At 35.8% G+C, this 20,798-nt stretch overlaps 2 protein-coding genes and 1 pseudogene across 4 annotated transcripts; all 3 read right to left on the bottom strand.

Annotated features, from left to right (window-relative positions):
* Window positions 1-355: 355 nt before the first annotated feature.
* On the bottom strand, window positions 356-7,874 carry LOC113864382 (coatomer subunit gamma-2-like). 3 transcript variants are annotated; one of them, XM_027498009.1, is made up of 18 exons: window positions 7,639-7,874; window positions 7,065-7,162; window positions 6,916-6,966; window positions 6,699-6,812; window positions 6,384-6,584; window positions 6,195-6,296; window positions 5,261-5,368; window positions 4,950-5,183; window positions 4,446-4,696; window positions 4,168-4,339; window positions 3,911-4,066; window positions 3,744-3,794; window positions 3,092-3,232; window positions 2,828-3,025; window positions 2,598-2,729; window positions 2,341-2,514; window positions 1,917-2,156; window positions 356-937 (listed from the first exon to the last, which is right to left on the bottom strand). In XM_027498009.1, exons 1-18 carry the CDS (start codon window positions 7,682-7,684, stop codon window positions 743-745), a joined length of 2,664 nt encoding a protein of 887 aa, XP_027353810.1. In that variant the 5' UTR covers window positions 7,685-7,874; the 3' UTR covers window positions 356-742. The 3 variants fall into 3 exon arrangements, with proteins under 3 accessions (XP_027353810.1, XP_027353811.1, XP_027353812.1); XM_027498011.1 differs by having other exon boundaries at window positions 378-937; window positions 7,065-7,347; window positions 7,639-7,773; XM_027498010.1 differs by lacking the exon at window positions 7,065-7,162 and having other exon boundaries at window positions 375-937; window positions 7,639-7,795.
* A 1,426-nt stretch (window positions 7,875-9,300) lies between these two features.
* On the bottom strand, window positions 9,301-12,461 carry LOC113866324 (proline-rich receptor-like protein kinase PERK7). The gene is made up of 8 exons (XM_027501204.1): window positions 11,861-12,461; window positions 10,883-11,386; window positions 10,677-10,763; window positions 10,493-10,563; window positions 10,316-10,392; window positions 10,030-10,180; window positions 9,694-9,855; window positions 9,301-9,576 (listed from the first exon to the last, which is right to left on the bottom strand). Exons 1-8 carry the CDS (start codon window positions 12,459-12,461, stop codon window positions 9,301-9,303), a joined length of 1,929 nt encoding a protein of 642 aa, XP_027357005.1.
* Window positions 12,462-16,227: 3,766 nt separating this feature from the next.
* LOC113866323 lies at window positions 16,228-20,630 on the bottom strand (annotated as a pseudogene).
* Window positions 20,631-20,798: the final 168 nt, after the last annotated feature.

Raw genomic sequence — 20,798 nt, 5'->3', positions numbered from 1 at the left:
GACAAATTCACCGTAGTGCAAAGTACTTCGATGCCCCCCAAGGGACTGCCTACTGGACCGAAAAACAAAACAGGGACAGCCTACTTAACTCCTTACTAGACCGGCAAAAAAAAAATGGTGATCTAGCATCATGCTTAAAACTGTTGAGCAATTCTACGTTTATTAAGCTTAAAAATGAGATTCAAGTTAAAATTTATTTGATATGTTATTGATTCATAAGATTTAAAATAAAACAAAAATCTTAAAGCCTTTTTTTTTTTGTAAGTACTTTTTGAAAGGCTCAATTTCTTAAAAATCTATTTCGCCTAACTTCTCAATTTTTTAAGGGAAAAGAAAAGGAGCAAGTATTATCTTAGCAGCTACAAGTGCATATAATGAGTAAATTTGGACAGGCTCAAGAGCGATGTCTTTTGTAATTAACAATTGCCATTCAACAAGTATCCAATTCATTGAGGACACGGTCATTGATTAAGGCAAATTCTCAAAATTCATCTTACATTCACTACAAGGGAAAATGAAGTATAATCACGAGGAAGTGTGCTCTAGTAAGCTCGATCTGACACTTCCAGTATAGTTGTTAGTCTAACAAGAATGCACTGAGTGAAAGGACAAACAAAACGTGAACTAGGACCAACCAACAATTTTGTAATTCTTTACACACGTCTACCTATGTGCCTGTTTAACTCCAATCTCATTGACAAAAAGATCAGCCGTTTAACTCAACATTTCTTGACTCAATGGATTAGCCGCTTGCCACAATCTCGTGAATGGCATCGCTTACACTCTCATCCTCAGATCTGACTGCCACTTTCATTGCAACATCCTTTGGACCATCAAGTCCAAAAGACAATCGCACAAGCACCTTTACATTACCAATGAATACACCCGACAATAAACATGTGTGTGATCTTGAATTGGGTGGAACAACTTCTGTGTCCTGCACAGTCAGCAAATAAAATTATAAATATATCACCTTCTTAAAATGTACCAGTAAACAGTTGACAACACTAAAAGATAAGGTTTAAATATATTTTAAGTACTTCTAAATAGGACTTATTTCAAATTAATATTTATTAATTTTTTATTTTATTTTAATGACTAATTACTTTTTTTTTTAATTTTGTACTTAACGTTAACTTCCGTCAATTAAATAGTGACAAGACTTATAGTTTGTCATATCACCCTTAATCTCTCTCCTTCATGTTACCTTTAAATTTACAACTCAACATCTAAGGAAAAGGTGGAAGAGAGAGATTTAACTAACGGAGATTAATGTCAAGTACAAAATTAAAAAAAAAAATAGTTAGACATTAAAATAAAAAAAAATTAATAGATAGTGATTTGAAATAAATCTTATTTAGAGGTAATTAAAATATATTTAAGCCATATAATATACTCTTCTTTTTTGAGATTTTGTTAGGTACTCATGGAGGGAGTTATATCATAACTTGATAACCAGTCTATTAGCCACCTGTCTAGGTGAGGTAAGATTTGACATTATCTTACAGTTAGCTTGATCCTGGTGCCATGGAGTAGAGTAATAGAAGCGCCTAAGAATCTCTTCTAATTTAGGTTCTCTATGGATACAGTGATGCACCCTTGAAGATTATGTCATGGAGTAAAATATCTTTTACTACAATGCACCTAAAAACTTCTTTTAAGTTCTCTGAGCACATGTTCATGTGTGGTCAGGGAACACATGCACAGACAAGCGTGCTGCCAAAATAACTTGTTATGTGAATGCATGGGCTTCCTTGGGTGCATGGGATTGGGATAGTTAACATGAGGTCTTAGGTTCAAAAGTTTATGGAAAACACTTTGTGCACCCGCTGTGCACATTAAGATACAAGTTATATGGTCTCAGAAGAGTTATCAAATTTCAATGCAGCATTCAGCAATAGATATCATTGACTTACCTCACAGGGCTGCAAGCCAAGAAGGTTGATAACAGTGTTTACGGCTTCAGCCAAGCTCTCCCTCGGACCAAGACCATACTCATCCACTCGTTCAAAATCAGGGCCCAAGCTTTCCCATGCATTCCTAAAATTAGACACCCCCACTTTCAACATGTAATCTGCTGCAACAACCTCAAGATCCTCCAGCTGGTATTCATCTTCAACACCATCATCTTCAGCCTCACCAGTGGTTGGATCAACCTGAAGAATATCCAATTTATGCAAGGGTGAGATTTCCACAAAAATAATATAAATTAATTTCCACAAATTCCTGAAATGAGAAAAAAAAGCTTCATGCTTGAAATTTACAAATAATCATGATACACATTGCATCTGGTCAAATTATTAAAAACTAGAAAGCTTCACAAAATAAAGGAGACAATACCTCTTTAACAAAAAATTTCAGAATGTTGGAAAATTTTCCAACTGTTGGCACTCCCTCAGGCTTCTCAAATGCCACAAAAGTCTGTCCAGGTGAATCATATGGAAGAGACCTGAGAGGCTTGGAGAACACCTCAGAGAATTCATCTGCTTCTGAAGCATCCACAATTACAATAACCTGTAATAGGGAAAAATAATTACAAAGATAAACTGGGGTTGGCTTATTTTGTGAAATTTAGAAGCATCTATATCAGTCATTACATTTTCCAATAACTGCTCTGGTATTGTGTTTGTGCAGTTGTACTGGAACACAACATGCCTATCAAAAATGTGTTTGACAACATTAACTGCATATTCTGTCTCAGCTTCAGTGAGCTCCACAGGTGCTGAGGACTGGTGAAAAGAATATAACATCAACACACATACTGTATTAGATATATAAGAAAAAATATAAAATATAGAACTTGGGAAGAAGAATCAAGTGAAAGAACCTTAAAAAGTTTCCCAAAGTTTGCACACTCCGGAATGGACAAAAGCATCCTTTCATACGCATCTGCAGTTGATGGGGGACCACTTGGAGGAGCACCCAAACCAGTTGGCTTTTTACCAGTGGCTTTCTTTTCTGCAAGTGGCTGGGACTTGACCTCCTTGGGCACAGCGTTAATGTCAAAAGCTTCTTCTGAAGGCTCCTGCATTCATATTGAACACATGAGATGATGAACCATTGGCAAGAAAGAAAGATGCTGAGAGCTTACATATTTTTTCAAACTAGTCTCTAGATTGACAAGTGGGATATCAAATGGCCCAAACAGGAAGTCCTTTACATCTTTATCAGTCTCAACAACAGAACCATGACCTCCAACTGTGTTCAGGTAAAGTGTTGCTCTATCGCGAACCTGCAAAGAAATCAAAATACCAAATATAAATCAAAGCCGTTAACTATTTTACAAAATATCCAGCATTGGAAAACCTCGTTTGTGTGTGTGTGTATGCGTGGAGGGTGGATAAAACTGGACTAGAAATAGGATGAACAGAGATTTTTTTTATATTTTTTTTCAGAAACACCTTCCTCACTATCAATGCAACACAGAACCTGAGGCCAAGTTCGACACAATGGAACTCTGATTCTTATGCATTCAAGAGATCTGTTCTCTCCCTACCCAAATACCTATTCTAAGCTTAAAACCTCTGCTTTATCATTACCCTCCTATTCTTAGTATTTTAAAAAAATGGTAGACAAACATGAATCTATTACTGAAAGATTTAAACAATCCAAAATTATAATTTTACATTCACATCACAAGTACAAGCAACAAAAACTAAGTAAAAAAAAAAGCCACTAAACTAACGGATTTCATAAACCACATAATTATAGAAATGCCTCATAAAACAAGACAGAAAATTCACCTCATCATCACTGTCAAAAAGACATCGCCTTAGCAGAACAAATATGCGGGGCTGAAAAAGTGAAGCATGAGATTTTAGGTTAAAGTTAGCAACAATATCCCCAAAAATATTATTAAAAATTTAGAGAAAACCACTACCAACAAAACGATAAACAAGGAAAATAACACCTTTAATGCATCAACTGCAGCACCAAATTTTGCCAGTGTGCTCACAGCACTGGCTCTAACAGTTGCATTCTCAAGATGTACTCTATTATAAATGTAACGAATATATTTGCTTGGGTCTGATGTTTTTGGTCCTTCAATTCCCAGGAAGTGAAGTATCTATGGTACAAGGGGAACAAAATGGTTAGAACAAAATGTAAAACTTCAGAAAATAGAAATGCACAAACTGTGAACAATGAAGGACAGGCCAAAAGTAATACCTGTGTCGACAAATAAGTAAATTCACAATCTTCAATGAACTCACAAAGATGAAGTAATCCAGCTTCCTTTGCATCAGGGATATCTCTAATGAGGATTACAATTGAATCTACAATTGCCTTCTTGTAATCAAAACCACCTTCTTCCCTAAGAATGTTACTCAGGAAGTTCATCCTAAAAACAATAGCAGAATACAAACCGTCAATTTAGTACATCTATCTAGGAACAAATATGTAACATATCATAGGGGGACAAGACAACTATAGTCTGGAACACATACAGAGATCGGTATTTCAAAGGGAACTTCAGGCACAATGATCTTATTGCTTCAACAACAACAATTTTGAACTCATCAGCAATATCAGACATGAAATTTGTGATCTGCTTCATAAGACGATCCACACTAGATTCATTTCCTGTCTTCAAAAGTGTAGTAATAGCAAGGGTGGCAATGCTTCTATTCTGGTCAGAGATTAAACTTTCCATATCAATGTTGCAGTTAGTGACAGCCATTGGATGTGTCATAGCCACCTGCAAGTTTCAAAGTCACACTCAACAGTTAAACACATTTGACCATGACAAATCTAGATAAATTATTTAGGAACACTGAAAATCTTAATTTTCTATCAACTCCTTCAAATCATAGAAGGAAAAATGCAGAACACTCATTCCGTGGACAGGGAGGCTCTGGCGGGCGACGGCACACCAAATATCCTTTTTTCTAAAATTCTACAGAAGTATAAAAATTACTGTGGTGAAATTTGAGTAATTAAAGAAAAATAACCTTGTTCAAGGTGCGGACAGCAGCAAATCTCAAGACTGGCTTTGAAGAACTTAAGAATAGCTGAAGAACAGTAATTGCTGGATTTAATTCTCGACTTGTTACACCATTGAACTCTGTTATTGCCCTGGCAGCTTCAAAAATCACCATCTCTGACTTGTGGCGAAGGCAACTCTCAAGATAATCATAGAAGGGGCGTTCCCCTGACTGTGTATTATTGCCTGACTCACGAATAACCTATATACGATGGAAGATAAAAATTAAGGGAAAAATTATTGTCCCAGCAACAAAGTAAACATGAAAGGAAAACACACCTGACTTGTGTAACGTATCAAAAGGCACTGGGCTAAAGGTGAGCGAACAGTTCCCCTTGTTAAGCTGGTAACCAACTTGCTAACTGCTAGCCGGTCATTCTGTCGTATCTGCAAAGGTTTAAATCACCATGCACCCCTAACACTCTTTAGAAGTTATAATTGTGTTTTGTATGATAAGAAAAGAAGGCTTTTAAGAAGGAAAAATTAAAATGAGTGCACTAAAAATGTTAATGGAGTGCTTTAAAGGAATAGAAATTAATGAGTAGAACTTTCCATCATGGTCCAGCTCAAATTGCAATGCTACAAGATAATTGCATTACACATGTAAGGAGTCAGATGATGCCAAAATTTGCAGCAGTATATAATCAATGCAGGCAATTTTCTACTTATTTACCAACATGAGGTTGAAAGCATACAAAACCTGGCCAACTTCAACAATAACAACACAATACAGAGATGTAGACAGACACTCTAGACTCTACCATGAAAATTTTTACTGTATTGTAAGAAGCAACCACTTCTAAAGTGATTAACCTAAAAGTTTTAGCTGTAGAATACAGTATGACAAACAAACAAACAAACGTTAACTCTGCAGGTGAGATTCAAGAAGTTTTTCTCTCTCTCTCTCTCCTTTTTTGTCAAATTCAACACCCACATAATCAAGCATCTTCAAAAGAGATGTACTTAATTGGTGTAAGTTGTAAAAGGAGAGAATGAAGACTAGCTCATGCTGAACATTCATCATTCATGATGTTTAGCTATTATAAGCCATGTAGTTTAGTGACCATTCAAGAAAGTGTAGTGGCAGTAGAAATATACAAGCCAGCAGGTGAACCCTAATACACCAAATGACCTAGAATGGTGATGGAGTTTGAGATACTTTAATGTGCCAAAAGCCTGTAAAGAACCAAATGATCTGGAATTCAAAGCATACCTGATGCAGCAAAGCCAGTGCATGAAACTGTACGAGGGCTGCTCTTGATTGAACAGCTTCCTGAACCTCATTGCTCCATCTTTTTACAATTTCAGGATTAGTCTGTAAAGAAGGACACAAAGGAAGCAAGCAGCATAAATGAATATGAGTATATATAGAATAACAAAAAGAAGATAGTATGACTATTACTTGGAGTAGATGAATGCCACTAATTAAAGCAGCACTTGCAACAACCGGATTTTTATCTACAATTGCTTGTTTCAAATATCGCTCAATTTGGGCAAGGAGGGTTCCGTCTGTGATATGACAAAGTACTCGAATGGCATTTGCCCTATACATATCAATCTTGCTATTCATGTCCTTCATGAGAGAGCTTGTGACAATAATAACCTATCAAAAGATTAAAAAAACAGAAGAGCCATAATCTAAGTTAGTAATACACACATCACAAATCATATATGCATGAATCTATCAAGCAACAAAATTTGCAAAAGAACATGTAACCTCGTCTGCAGAGGGGGAGATCTCCTTTATCATCAGGTAGACCATTCTCCTTAATCCCATATCTTTAGACTGGAACAGCTTTGTCACAGCAAAGAAAACTTCTGTGGCTTCAATCTAGCAGAAGTAAAAGAACCCAAAAATGGATTAATAGATAACTCTAACATAATTACACAAAGTGAATCCACAAATAAGCACTGAAATGGATATCATTCTAGACCTTTGTAAATGTCTCTCCCTGATTCAGAAGGTATAGGAGTTTTGTAATAACCTGGACATAAATTTTACACATGATGTCAAAATTCAACCACTGAATAATTTATAGAAACTAGATGAAAAAATACAAATCCTTCAGTTCATGATAGCAACCTGTGAACATCTCCTAGCATCTAATTGCGGGTCATTGAAAACCCTGGCCTCCTGAAGAACGGCCCCCTTTTCTATTCCCAGAAAGGGGGAATACTCGGCTGTTCAGTAACCAAAATCAAATCACAATTAGTAACATTTACATTTTGCCCACAATTACGTCGACATTAATGAGCAGGACTCGTCACAATACATCACCCTGACTCGGGACCTAAGAAAAAAGAAAAATGTAACAAAGCTAAAAGATCTACACTGTCAACTCATCACCAGAAACTTGTTCAACGATCTGCATTGCGAATTATGTGGCAATATCAATTCACATTTTAACAATTGATAAGGAATTAAAATCAGATCAAACGAGACACAGAGTTGAACAACACGAGATTCAATCCAAAGATGATGAGATATCTAACTACGGGAACCCTACAGCTGCACTCGGAAATGGAAATGAAAGACGGATCTGGAATCAAAACATATTGATCCAGAAGTGACAACCGGAGGAACGTAAATGATAAGCTCAAAAACGATAGAAAATGGATCGAATTACGAAAGAAGAAGAAAAGAAGTGTGAGTGCACCTTCGTCGTCGCGGTCATCGTCTTTTTTCACGAGTGGCTGAGCCATCGCCGGTGAATCTGTGAGATCTCTGTTCTGTGTGTAGTGTCTCTGCGAATGCAACACTTAAAAAGTTTATAGACAAATCAGTGCTACACAAGAAAGAAGAAGAAAAATGCTCTTTAAACGCACGAGTGCTTTGTACTCCAAACACAGATGAGGTGGGTGCCGGGTGTGTATACAAGGATAGTTACATCTTCGTTTCTAATTAAAATTTAATCACATTTAATTGAAATATTTTTATTTTATTTTTTCGCTATAATAATTGAAATAGTATTATTTTCTTTCAATATAATAATTAAAATATTTTTAAATGAGTAATAAAAAAAATAAAATATGTATTATTTATACGAATAAAGATAAGAAAAAATTAGAGAAAGCTCACATTATTTATTAAAATAAGTTAAAAAGAAATAATGGGTAATTTTGTTCTAGATATTCTTTATATTATAAAAAATATTAAAAAATAAAATAAAAAGTTAAGTAGAAGTTGTCACTGTACTTTTGTTCTCGATTTTTCATTTTTTTTCTAACCAAACAATTAAAATATCTCCTCACTCCATTTTTTTTCCCTCTCTAAATTACTCAAAATAAAGAAAGTGTAAAAGGTCAATTTGGGTAACGACACCAATTCTATTTTAAAAGGAAAAACATAAATTTAGAGACAGTATTAATATAATGTTGTGAAAGAGAAACAATTTCTAATGAACAAATAAAATTTACAACAGGAGTACAAACAAACTCTAATATTAATAATATAGAAGTTCTTTTGTTATTATTACTACAAGAAAGTTATTTTATTACAATTCACACGTAACTCTTTTTAGATTTTTTTTATGCTCTTAGTTTCTTCGAATTTTTTGTTTTTTTATGTTTAATATTTTTAATCTAGTAAATATCGCGTCTATTCTATATTTATTATTTTATAAATTATATCATGAATATTTTTTTTAACAAATTAGGGCATATTTCGTAAAAATGTACTTGTGTTAACTATTAGAAAGACCACATTAAATCTTTTATTTATTTATAAATATATTAATTTTTAATTTGATTCTTTTAAGTTTAAAAAAATTAAATAATATATATTTAATTTAATTTTTATATGTTTCACTAATAATAAAAAAATTATTTATTTTTAAGATAACATGTCATTTTTAATTTATTTTTTCTAATTAAGTTTCACTAAGTTTGTTGCAATTTAGTTAATTTATTTTAAAGTATTTTATTTAATAAAATAATTTAAACTATAGTTAAAATTTTAAATGAAATCAAAATGATGTAATCATGTATCATATAAAAATTTATTTATATAAATGGCAGGTTAGAAGAGCAATTTTGAATTAAATTAAAATAAATAAACCCATCCCAACTCGAATCATTATCACCCTAGATTTCAAACAACTTTTATTACACATTACAAGTTTCATTGAACAGACACGAAACAGATTGTTCACACGTACACAGACACCTCCAAATTCCACCGAGACTTGCTAGTCTAATGTTACAACACGTGCTTTGATATTTCCATCCTTTTTGTGTTCAAGAGTTATATATCCTAACAAATCAATTAATGTTACAAAAGAATGGTGTCTCTTTGATTCCCTCTGCATTGTTTCTTTATCTCAAGGAGTGTGCATTCTGCTTCCTGTTCCTGTCCTCTTGCCATATTCAGTAGTTGCTCGATCACTGCTTGAGGTTGAAGGGTTGAGGCCATACTCACTCGTTCCACCGTACTCACTGCTTCCCATGCCACTATCCAATGCTAGTTTCCTGAACCTTGCCATGTCAGCCTCATACTCGCTGCTTGTGCCGCTCAATTGCGCACTTTGCCCAGGTTTCACTTCGTCATGTTTACTTAGGATATCTACTGAGACATCACCCTCCAGTACTCGTACAACCTATTCAATATATCATCGTATTCAACTTTTAATTACTTTGCTCAAATTATATAGCGTTCGTAATTAAAAGTTATCACCATGCATGAGCATATGCGTGGCATATATTAATTATATTACCTGGCTCATTCTTGGGCGCCTCCTTGCTGAATGCCTAACGCTAGCAGCAGCACAAGCCACCATACGAACCATCTCCTGCTTGTCATAATTGTCCTCTAAACGTGGATCAACTAGTCCATCCAAGGTTCCATTTTCCGTTGCCTTTGTTAACAGTGGTCTAGCCTGTTCATGTATAAATTTACGAAACAAGTCAACATTATTTAATATCTTTTCATTATATATACAAATAGATGGATTACTTGACAATTAATTAGTATTGGAAACATTCATAAACTAAATTCTAAAATTGAGTATGAAAAATTTTAGTAACTTTGGGAGAATAATTAATATACGTACCCAATCAACCAGACTATCAGCTTCTCCATATTCCCCGGTGTTGTCCACTGGGCCTCGTCCTGTCACGAGCTCCAAAAGCATAACACCGAACGAGAAGACATCAGATTTTTCAGTTAGCTTACCAGTTGATGCATACTCAGGGGCCAAATACCTGATTTAATAGACAAGTGTTTGATTAGACTAAATTGTCATGCATTCATTGCTTGAAAGTTGAAACAAACATATACGTACTTATATGTATCAACAACGAGAGTTTATATCAAGTTATGATTTATTGTTTCCTTACCCGAATGTTCCCATCACGCGAGTAGAAACATGAGTGTTAGCGTCTTGATTGAACTTTGCCAATCCAAAATCTGCCACCTGAATGGACAGAAAATCGTGAATTACCCCGAAGAATATTCATTATTCGAGAAGCCATACTCCCTAAATAATTGTAGCTAATGAAATTTTATGCACGTACTTTGGCCTCAAAGTTGTTTTGAAGTAGAATGTTTGCTCCCTTTATGTCTCGGTGAATGATACGAGGGTGACCTAGTTAATGTTTCAAATCACAAGTTATTGACGCTGACTTCATCGTTAAGCATGCAACAAAAGAAAAAGATATGCGTATTCATTATTTGCAAGAAAATAAGCACATCACTTACAATCCTCATGTAAATAAGCAAGTCCTTTGGCTGATCCAATCGCAATTTTGAGCCTGGTGCCCCAATCCATGACAGGTTGACCCTTTCCTGCAAAATTTTATTCTTGTAACAGGTTTTCACTACACACACACATACAATTGGTGCAAAGGTAAAATTCAAGTAAGTAAAGGACTAATTTGAATAAATATAGTTTGAAAGAAACGCACCATGAAGGTGGAATTCAAGGGTCTTCTTGGGCACAAATTCATATACCAGCAGCTTTTTGCTTTCTGTGATGCTATACCCAACAAGTGACACAAGATGACGATGATGGACACGGCTAATAATATCAACCTCAGCTTGGAATTCTCTGTCTCCTTGGCACCCCGTGGATTTGAGGCTCTTTACCGCTATTTCCTTTCCATTGGGTAGGACACCTTTGTGTACAAAACCGAAGCCACCTTGACCCAACAGGTTCTGTTGGGCAAACCCATCAGTTGCAGCTGACAGCTCATCATAGGAGAAGGAACTCTGGTTGAATCCAAGTGCCACTGTAGGGTGTGGGGGTGGCATTGCTGGACCATGGGAGCCAGACAAACTGGAGTTGCTCAAGTCACTACTAGCACGCTGGGGTGGTTGGGGTGCTACTGCTACTCCCCAACCTGCTCCTGGTGGTGGTGGTATATTTAGAACGTGCTCACCGTTATTGTATCCATACTGATTTGGAGCTGCTGCAACTTGACCTTGAAAATAGCCATCATCTGCATGTAGCCATTTATCAACCATATTCTAAGTCATTTGGTTTCATAGTTAGTTATAAATAAGAGAAGAAAATAAGATTAAATGAATGAAACTTCGTATGAAGTTAAAATTGATTAATGATACACCTTTTGTTTAATAAATTTTCTCTTTCAATTTTTTATATATACTTAACAATAAACTTAAGATTCAACAGAATTTGATATTCTTGTGTTGATGATAATAAAACTTCGTGATTGAAAATCTTTCATAAACTAGAAATTAATTCGAACTCGACAATAATTTTAACTAGCTGTAATATAAAGATGATACATACTTTCACATGATTCTAATGTAAGTTACATCATTAATTTGTGTGAGGATCATGTAATATTGGGAAATAAGTTTTAGTAAGTTTGCATGTTTTCGTATTCCAATCGTGGATGCTATTTATTTTATATGCGTACCTCTCGGTTGATTAAAGTAATGAATGGGAGGGTGTGCTTTCTTTTTCTTTCTTGAACACAAAATAACGACTATGAGAACGAGAAGGAGCAAAATCCCAGCTCCAACTAATGCTCCTATTATAACTGGCAAGTTTGAGTGGCTTCCACTATCCGGAGATGCATTGGCAAGACTTGAGCTCGATGACTTAGTGGGTGGAGACAATCGATGGTGGGGGGTTGGAGGAGGAGAAAAAGCTTGGCTCGATGGGGGTGGAGGCGGGTGACTTCCTGATTTCTTTTCAGGAGGAGGAGGAGGAGGTGGAGATGAAGAGGAGGAGCCAGACGGTGGGGGTAAAGAATTTTGATCACCTGCTACTGGTGGTGGTGGTGATGGTGATGATGACGGTGGTGGAGGTGAAGAATTTTGATCACCTGGTACTGGTGGTGGGGCTGATGGCGGAGGAGGTGACGAAGGCGGTGGAGATGATGGTGGTGGGGGTGATGAAGAGGGTGGCGGTGATGATGAATTATCTTGGGATGGTGCAGGTGCAGATGATGGTGGTGGCGGGGATTGTGGAGAAGATGAATCAGGTGGAGATGCCGTTGGGGAATTTGAAGCCATTTGGAAGGCTTCTCCAATAAAATTGAACGGTAAAGAGCCGGAGAAGCTTCACCCTGCCCCTCAAATAATGATCCCAGCACGAAGCCTGCAATAAATAAAATCTTTGTGTTGTGTTTTTTCACTTATTTTGAAAAATTATGATGTTTGCATGGCGTTTTGAAAGAGGATTAAATCTTACCGGAAAGCAAAGGACAGGAAGATTCTGAAAAGAAAGAAACGACCATATGACGAATATGCATGGTAATGGGAAATCCAGAAATCGTTTTCCAGGTCACTACAATATTCCTATTTTTAACTGTATATTGTTTTATCTGTCACTACTTTCTAATATTGCCCTGGCTGTTATATGCTTACAACTACATGGAAAGCTTGTAACAATCTTCACGAATCGTTGCTGAAGTCTGGATTCATGTTTGTCACAACGATTTTAAAATCTGTCTTAGATGTGCCTTATTGCTTTTTTAAGGGTAAGATATGACTCATCAAAAGTTTTAACCTGTCATAATGATTAATAAGTGTGTGCATAATGCATATTTATGGATTGAGTGAGATTAATTTTTTCATCTTGGAGTATGATAATCTGATATTATTATGTAAAATTAACAATACAAACAGAATCAATAAGTTAAATGAGAACACGAACAGATTCATTTTTACGAGTGTAAAATTACAAGAGAAGGCCGGAACTTAAAATAAATAAGCTTAGCCAATAGGAACTAAAATCGGGAAACCGGCAAAAATTGAACTTATATTTGTAAGACTGAAAATTATGTTTGAAGAGGATGGGGGGCTGATTATTCGTTTTAGACACAAACATTCAAGTTAAATAATAATATTTATTGTAAAACAAAATATATCCTGTAAGTTTTTTAAAAAGTTGGAAAATCCATGGAATATAACTAAGACTCACCATAGACAGGAGAATCTTTAATTTTTTAAAAAATAAGTGAATACAATGTATAAAAAAACTAATTTATTTTTTTTAACATATAAAAATGGAAAAAAGATCAATATAAGATAATATTTCTAAACTACTAATAAAATATATTAACAATTTGAAAAAAAATAATAAGGAGTGTTAGACGAGAGAGAAGGGGAAGCAGAAAATTTGAAAGTGAAAGCGATTATTAACAGCGCAAAACACAACTTTTCTCTCTCTGCTCGCGGAACGATGCTTTCCCGAAGAAGAATTTATCATTCTTGGGGATAGCAGGTTCGCTCTCTTCCTCTTCCGCTAAAGGATTACTTTCTTGCTGCGATTGCATTGCACATGAATTTTCGTTTAATTCATTCGATTTCTCCCTTGAAATTGCTCCGCTTCTCGTGAATGTTTAATTTGCGTTGCTCCGAAAGAATAATAGATGAGACATAAAACGAAACTTGAGAGGGGAGTGTGTTAAGTAAATTTACATTGATTTTTCAAATCATCTTTCTTAATTGAGCTCACTGTTCATCTGGAAATAAAGATCTGCGCTCTTCAATGTCTTCTATTTATTTTTTTCTTCTTATCTCTGTTCCTTGTGCTTGCTTACTGATCCATTGGTCTGCTTTCAATGTATATTGCCTTTGTTTGGATTGTAAGAGACAAAGCTATGTCGGTTCAAGTTGGATATTTAAAAACATGTGACGTTAATTTATGAACTCAAGAGAGAGAAATTCCAGCAGTGTATTTGCAACAATACTGTTGCTACTTTGCATTGTGGGTAAAACATCTTTGATGTATCAGTATCCTTTGCGATCGTGTAGGAATCCCTTGTTTCCCTTTTTTTTATAAATGCTCTATTTTCTATACATTGTAGTTGTGATGGTACGGGGTTATGCATTGAGTATCTACAGACAGATTAGGTGTTTAGTCAAGTGTATTTTAGATATGTGAATAAGAAGTCTACTAATCAATACAAGGCAACCATTGGAGGGGAGTTTTTAACCAAAGAAGTGTCGCAATTTGAAGATAGGCATCTGCTGACTCATGGTTAGCTTGTTTTTGTAATGCGTGGAAGTGACCCAATGCTTGAGCCATGAGGATGGAAAATAGCATCCATTGTCTAGTTTCTAACATTATTAATGCAAATTTTGGAATTCCATTGACCAGATTTGCTTTCTTCCCTCCTCGTTGCACGTCAGATTCTCCAAATGACCACCAATCCACAAAATGAGATGTATTTCCTCATTGAGTCCAGATGACCAAAATTAGTACTAAAAGTGAAATCACACTGTAAAAGGGACAACGAGCTCTACTAATTTGTTGAATACCCCATTTAGACCCATTAAATACTGTGAATTAGCAACTAAAAAAATATACAACGAAAGAAATGAAAGGGGAAAACAATAGTCATCCACTGGAACGTGATTATCTTGATCGTCGCCAGACATCTATATTCTTCATAAAATCATTCCTTTGTCAGTACACTTCCCAAGAATGTGGTGAATAGCAACAGGATTGAAAGCGCACATTTTGCACAACTAACTATTCATATGGTCAAGCTAAACACCTAAAAAATTTAACAAAGCCCATAGCTCTACAAATTCAAGGTCATTATATAAATATTCACATCCCCTCATCCGCAGCTCCTCCTTATATAGATGTAAATATGATCCTACAATGTAGGATTCGGGTAAATGAATAGCAAGTAGTTGTCAACGTAGAGTTAGTCCCAGCGCTTTACCTTGAAAGAAGGATCAAATATGATCATCGGTTAATAGTGCAAGAACCTACTATAAAGCAATTACTAACATCTGTTAGGATGATGTTTTCTAAATTTTATAAGGATTTTGTGTGCGCATTTTTTAGATCTAGTTATATAAAAGAAAAAGTAAAAGCAATTTCATATTTTAATGTAATAATATTTAACATGTATTTATTTTATGTTTGAAACAACTTCTCCATATTTAGAAAAAGATTGTGTTTCCAAAGCACGGCTTAAATAAGAAAAAAAAATATCATGCAAACTCACTAAAATATAACAATTTACTTTTTCAAAACAAAAAGCACATTCAACTGAGCTAAGTCCAGAACCAAGCAAGCATTGAATGTGTCCAGAAAATAGATAAGCTGCTCAAGGAAAGCACATCTAATGAAAATTCCTTTGCTATATTTCGTTGACTCTATCTCAAAAGCATGTAGCCATGCATAGTTCTGATGAACAGACGTGCACAAAGCATGGGGGGAAATGCAGTACAGCTCTAGTTTATCCATTCACTCGTCATGCTTGATCAAAATTCAAATCCATTAAATAGACGGACACTTCAATAGAATGGAGAGCTGAGGACAGTTTTGTTGAAAAAGAGTTGTGATAAATCCCAAATGCAACAAAAAGTTTAAGAAAATACATAATACAAGCGGTTACTTGGCATAATTCAAACTACAAAAAAACATGATTATGATTTTCATCAAGCAAAAAGAAATTTTATGTATTCTAAAGATGAAATACCCTAACTTTTTCATCAACATAAACTCTTCTGCATTTTTCATAAAAGTTCCATATATTTTACTTCCTTTCAATTTTTCAAAATTTGCTTATAGGGAAAAAGGAAAGGGAAGGTAATTTTTTTCATTTTTAATAAGTATTCTCTAATTTGACAATAATAAAATGATAAATTGGAATAAACTCAAAGTCTTAATCTTTTAATATTTTTTATAAACATCATATAACTCTCTGAATTTAAAAATAAAATATATTTTTCATTCATTTTGTGAACTTAAATTGTATTGTGACAATGACCTCTTATTTACTGAATTAGATCATTACTGCTTCATTACATCCTTTCATACCCTTTTCATGAATAACTGTTTTACCTTTCGTGTGTGTGTGTGTGTAAGAGAGAGAAAGAGAGAGCGACCTGTGCTACATCCATTTGGAAGTTCATTCTTATCTGAAGGCATGCACAAATACATCATATCTAAATCCTTTTCATTCACAGAATGTTGGCATAAAACTGATGTAAATTGTGAATGAGATTTGCCATTCTCAGATGGCAAGGACCTAGAAACAAAATCAACATCCAATGCTGAATCTTTTGGATCCAGAGACTCAGAAACTGGATTTGTAGATAGCAGTTTTTGAGGCTTGCTCTTATCTGAGGGCATAGAGTCAGGCGTTGCATCTGAATCTTTTGATGTCTCTACAAGCAGTGGATGCTCTTCTGCTAGATTGGATTTAATTGACTGTTGAAGTTTATTTTTTGAGGGAAAAACATCAGATACATGTCCATCCTTTAGTTCTTCAATTAGCTGGCAACACTCTTTGAGCGAAGTTCCCTCTAACTCCTTAGAACTAGGTGGAACTTTATCATTGGGTGTTGAACCACCTGAGTCACATACAGTGCTTGGTGCTTGATCATTGGGTAACTGTGAGTTTCCAGCATCATTACAATTATCATGCCCAGCCTCCTCATGATTAACCATTGCTTGCTCCTTTAAAACAATTGGTTTTTTGAAGACTCCCTCATCAGGAGAAGCCAACTGTCTATTACCTTCTAAAGCAATATCTTTGTTTTTCTGGTCATTGTTATCATTTGATAAATCATTATCATCTAACATGGATTTGTCCTGTTTCACATTTCCGTCGTCCTGGTTTCCCTCTCTCCTCGATTCCCTAAAATCAATGCAGAGACAACATCAAAAGTTCTTCATCTACAACTATAAATTTATGGAATTGTCAAAAATGCATGATCTCAATATAATATCACATACCATTCACATGTAGTTGGTTCCATATCAACTGGTGGATCTTCCAGAAGAAAGCAATGCCTTGCAGAAAGCTCAGTGCTAGGAGAGTTTACAGATATAGATTTTAAGGAGCTATGAGCTGAAGCAACAGCATCATCAGAACCTATCAGGCGTGCAAGGAAAACTGCCTATAGAAGAAAGAAACGTGATGTTAACCAACAAGAGGATAGCATACGACTGAAATCATGGGAGGGGAACATTGTAGATAATAAAGTAATAAACAAGATAATTTAAAAGCATAATAAACACTAGCAATTTTGCAAAACTTGTCATGTTAGCAAGCTGCATCATGAAGCATACAAATAAGAGGGTGTTCAGGGAGGGAATAATAACCAGCTGTTGCAGCAAAATTTAACAAATAGTTTTAAGATTCTAATTCTGAAAAGAGGGTATTGCTATCATTTCTATGGTTGACGAGGATGCCCCCATTTAATCATAATCAATATGGAAATTTTCTATAAAACACTACATTCAAAATTAGAACCATCACCAAGTACAAGAGTGTGTCTCATGTCAACTTGGAATAATCCATTTCAAGTCATCCATTTTTCTTTAATGTAGAATTATGGCTATTAATGAACCCAAGCATTCTACTTACCAATGCCATGACAGGATTACCCAAGTCAGCAAACGATGAAGGGGTTTCAGGTTCGGGAGAATAACCAACATATGTAAATGCTTCATCAAGAGCAGTTAGAGCATAGTTGTTGCCTGCTTCCGGACCAAATTTTACTTTAACATCATCTTCTGATTTAGAAGTTCCCTCAGAGGCTTTCTCATAACTAATATCTTCTGGCTTTGGAGTCTCCTGATTAACTTTCACTTTATTCACATCATCAACCTTAGCAGTTTCATTTGGTAGAGTTGGCATGTGGCCTTCAATGCTATCACTAGTCTTATTCTCATCAAATTCTAAAGCATCTTTGTGGACAGATGAATCACTGTTGGTTGTAGTTGCATCTACATTTTCTTTGCAACATGCATCAACATCATGACCACAATCAACAAAGGCATCCTCAATTTGCATTTGAACAAAGTGCAATATGCATTGCGCTTTTGATTTTGTTGCAATTGCAACATGTTCTGCAACTTCATTCCAGTTTTCTTTATAAAGTTCAAGTGCTTCAAGGAGCAAGAGTGTCTCCTGATCAGTCCATTTTCCACCACTAACCCCAGGAACTTCTACTGGCTCCACGAGTATAAAATCTAAAGATGACATGCCAGAGCCAAATTTTCCATTACTGAAGCAATCAGTACATAGATCAAAATCTGCCTGTCAGACACATCAAGGAGAAGGGAATTAAATAATTATAACCCTAGTTTTCCAACCAGATATGAGCAATACCCAACAATGTAATAGACAGTTAAATAATTAACCAACTTGCTGCAAAATAAATGACAGACAGCCAGCAAAATAATGAACATAAGCTAAACACTAGAATGATTTAATGCAATTCAGAAATTTCTGGTTAAATAGCTGCTGAATTAAAATTCTAGAAGAAAAGTATGACAATAATTTGATACCTTGATGAACAGACCTATTACTACACAACCAATGTAAATAACCAACAACTTTTATAAGATTATTGAGCTTTGGAAACACACTTGAGTTGTTGACAAGGAAAATCAGGACTTAAATAAACATCTAGAAGGTCAAGCAAGATTAGATGTCTTCAACCTATTACCAAACTACACAATTCAACAAACTATCAAACTTATAGGTAAGAACCTGCTTCTGGCAATGGTAGCATTTGCGAGAACAGTCAGCAGAACAAGAGTTGCAATGGTACTCAACTGCTGGCCCCTCCTGTTTCACTAACTCTTCAGCAACTGTAGACTCTGGAAAAAAGCCAGAGGTCACAGCTTGAGTCATTAGGCTAGTATTCAGAACAACAGGTGGGAATTCCTGGCTTTCAAAGTGATACAATTTTTCAAGTAAGGAATTCTTTTCTGCTACCGTCTCATCATCAGTACTGGCCCCCGCAGAACCCATAGAAGGGAATGGGTGAAAATTAATTAAACCCCAATAATCCAGAAACTCCATTACCTCTTGCCTAGCATCCAAGTCTCCAACATTAAGCTCTGACAAATCTCTCAATTCAATCTGTATATTTGGATTTGTGTGAAACCTTTTCATAATATAATTCCATATCTCCACGTATGTATCGGAAGTTCGATTTTCAGTTTTTCCATTAAAGAAAGAAGGTAATGTGTGATTCTCAATTGGATGGATATTTGCCCGTGAAAACCATCCTGAAATCAATTCCAGAGACAAAATGGTAAACTTCTTACTACAAATAAACATCAAATAGCAGGAAAACCAACAACTTCAAATTTTTACATCTTTCAAGGTTTAGGAGAGATCCAATGAGACACTTACGTAGCAAGCATCTGCATAACCGTATTTCTAATATGTTGTTGGACAATGGAAGCATTGTGCTTACAGTTTACAACTAAAATCTAGAAGCAAATGCAATTGATACTACTACTATTCTCTTCTTCATGTTTATTTTACTCCCAGTAGTAAGGACAACAACTAGCGGTGGTGTTTATTCCTTTTATTCAAAAGAATGTTCTGGTAAAACTAAATACAAACACTATGTCAGTGATCACAGAGTTCTTTCTAGTCGTCCTTGCAATTATCTACTAACAGAAACCAATCCATGTAGTTCTATAAAATTATTCAAGTCAAAAGCTCAATACAAGGATTCTAACATCCATAACATTCTCGTTAAGTTATTGTTACTAAGGCGGGAAAAACAATACGAAAAAAGAGATTTCATTATGAAACCTAAACTACAGCAAGGGGTTACATTATCAGCAATTATACTACAAATTTCAGAATTATGGACGACCACACAAAATTTCCAGCGTCAACCCATTTCTTTTGCCAATACTACTCTAAATTAGCAGAGGAAGCATAATCTGGCAAATTGTATCGTACGCTAGTTCAGACAAGTTCAGCTGAATTACTCCTTCGCAGAACGCCAAGTGAACAAAAGGCATACAAAAATCAAGCATAGTTGCATTCAACATTGCAGGAACTTTACATAAATAAATTAGGGTTCCAACTTCAAATTTCGCTTCAATCGCAGCTTGCAGAGCCTCCCACTCGCTCTCCCTGTTGAGTTGCTCGACCAGCGCCATGGAGTCTGGCGCGAGTTCGGAGTGTTTGACGGTGGCCGGGGCAGAAACGTGGCCAGACGAGGTGGCAGTAGGGATTTGACGAGCCCTAGTGAAGGGGCCATTGTGGAAAGGAGGAATGTGAGGAGGCAAAGCCTGTCACGAGTAATGAGTTTGGAAGGCGTAGACGAAGAATTGGCAGCATTGAGAGGGTTGACTTTCCGCTTCTGAGCGGCGGCGCGGCGCCTAGAAGAAGGTGGTTCCGATGCCGCCGAATCGGCGGCGTTGGACGGTGGGAAAGCACGTTTATCGTCCATGCTGTGCAAACGCGCTTTGTGGCGCTTTGCGTAGTGGTAAGAAGTGGAAGAGTGTTTTATGCAGAGTGTGGCACTGCTCCATCTTACTAAGTTGCACCCTTCTTAATTACTAGTCCACTTGCTACCACGGGGAAGAATCCACCGTGCAGGTGCATGTTAATCACACCC

The sequence above is a fragment of the Abrus precatorius genome, unplaced genomic scaffold (assembly GCF_003935025.1).
Source record: "Abrus precatorius isolate BTA unplaced genomic scaffold, Abrus_2018 Scaffold4, whole genome shotgun sequence".
Taxonomy (NCBI): Eukaryota; Viridiplantae; Streptophyta; class Magnoliopsida; order Fabales; family Fabaceae; genus Abrus; species Abrus precatorius.
Note: the sequence above shows the minus strand (reverse complement) of the source record. Positions and strands in the feature narration are given on the sequence as shown.

What these genes read in the sequence shown, in the direction of transcription:
- LOC113864382 (XM_027498009.1), bottom strand. Translation starts at nt 7,684, where the DNA reads ATGGCTCAGCCACTCGTGAAAAAAGACGATGACCGCGACGACGAAG. An exon ending in ATGCTAGGAGATGTTCACAG is followed by an intron (nt 6,967 to 7,064) that starts GTTGCTATCATG and finishes ATTTATGTCCAG; the next exon opens with GTTATTACAAAACTCCTATA. An exon ending in TTGGCTTGCAGCCCTGTGAG is followed by an intron (nt 938 to 1,916) that starts GTAAGTCAATGA and finishes CTGACTGTGCAG; the next exon opens with GACACAGAAGTTGTTCCACC.
- LOC113866324 (XM_027501204.1), bottom strand. Translation starts at nt 12,461, where the DNA reads ATGGCTTCAAATTCCCCAACGGCATCTCCACCTGATTCATCTTCTCCA. An exon ending in TGCTTATTTACATGAGGATT is followed by an intron (nt 10,564 to 10,676) that starts GTAAGTGATGTG and finishes AACATTAACTAG; the next exon opens with GTCACCCTCGTATCATTCAC. An exon ending in AAAACAACTTTGAGGCCAAA is followed by an intron (nt 10,393 to 10,492) that starts GTACGTGCATAA and finishes CTGTCCATTCAG; the next exon opens with GTGGCAGATTTTGGATTGGC.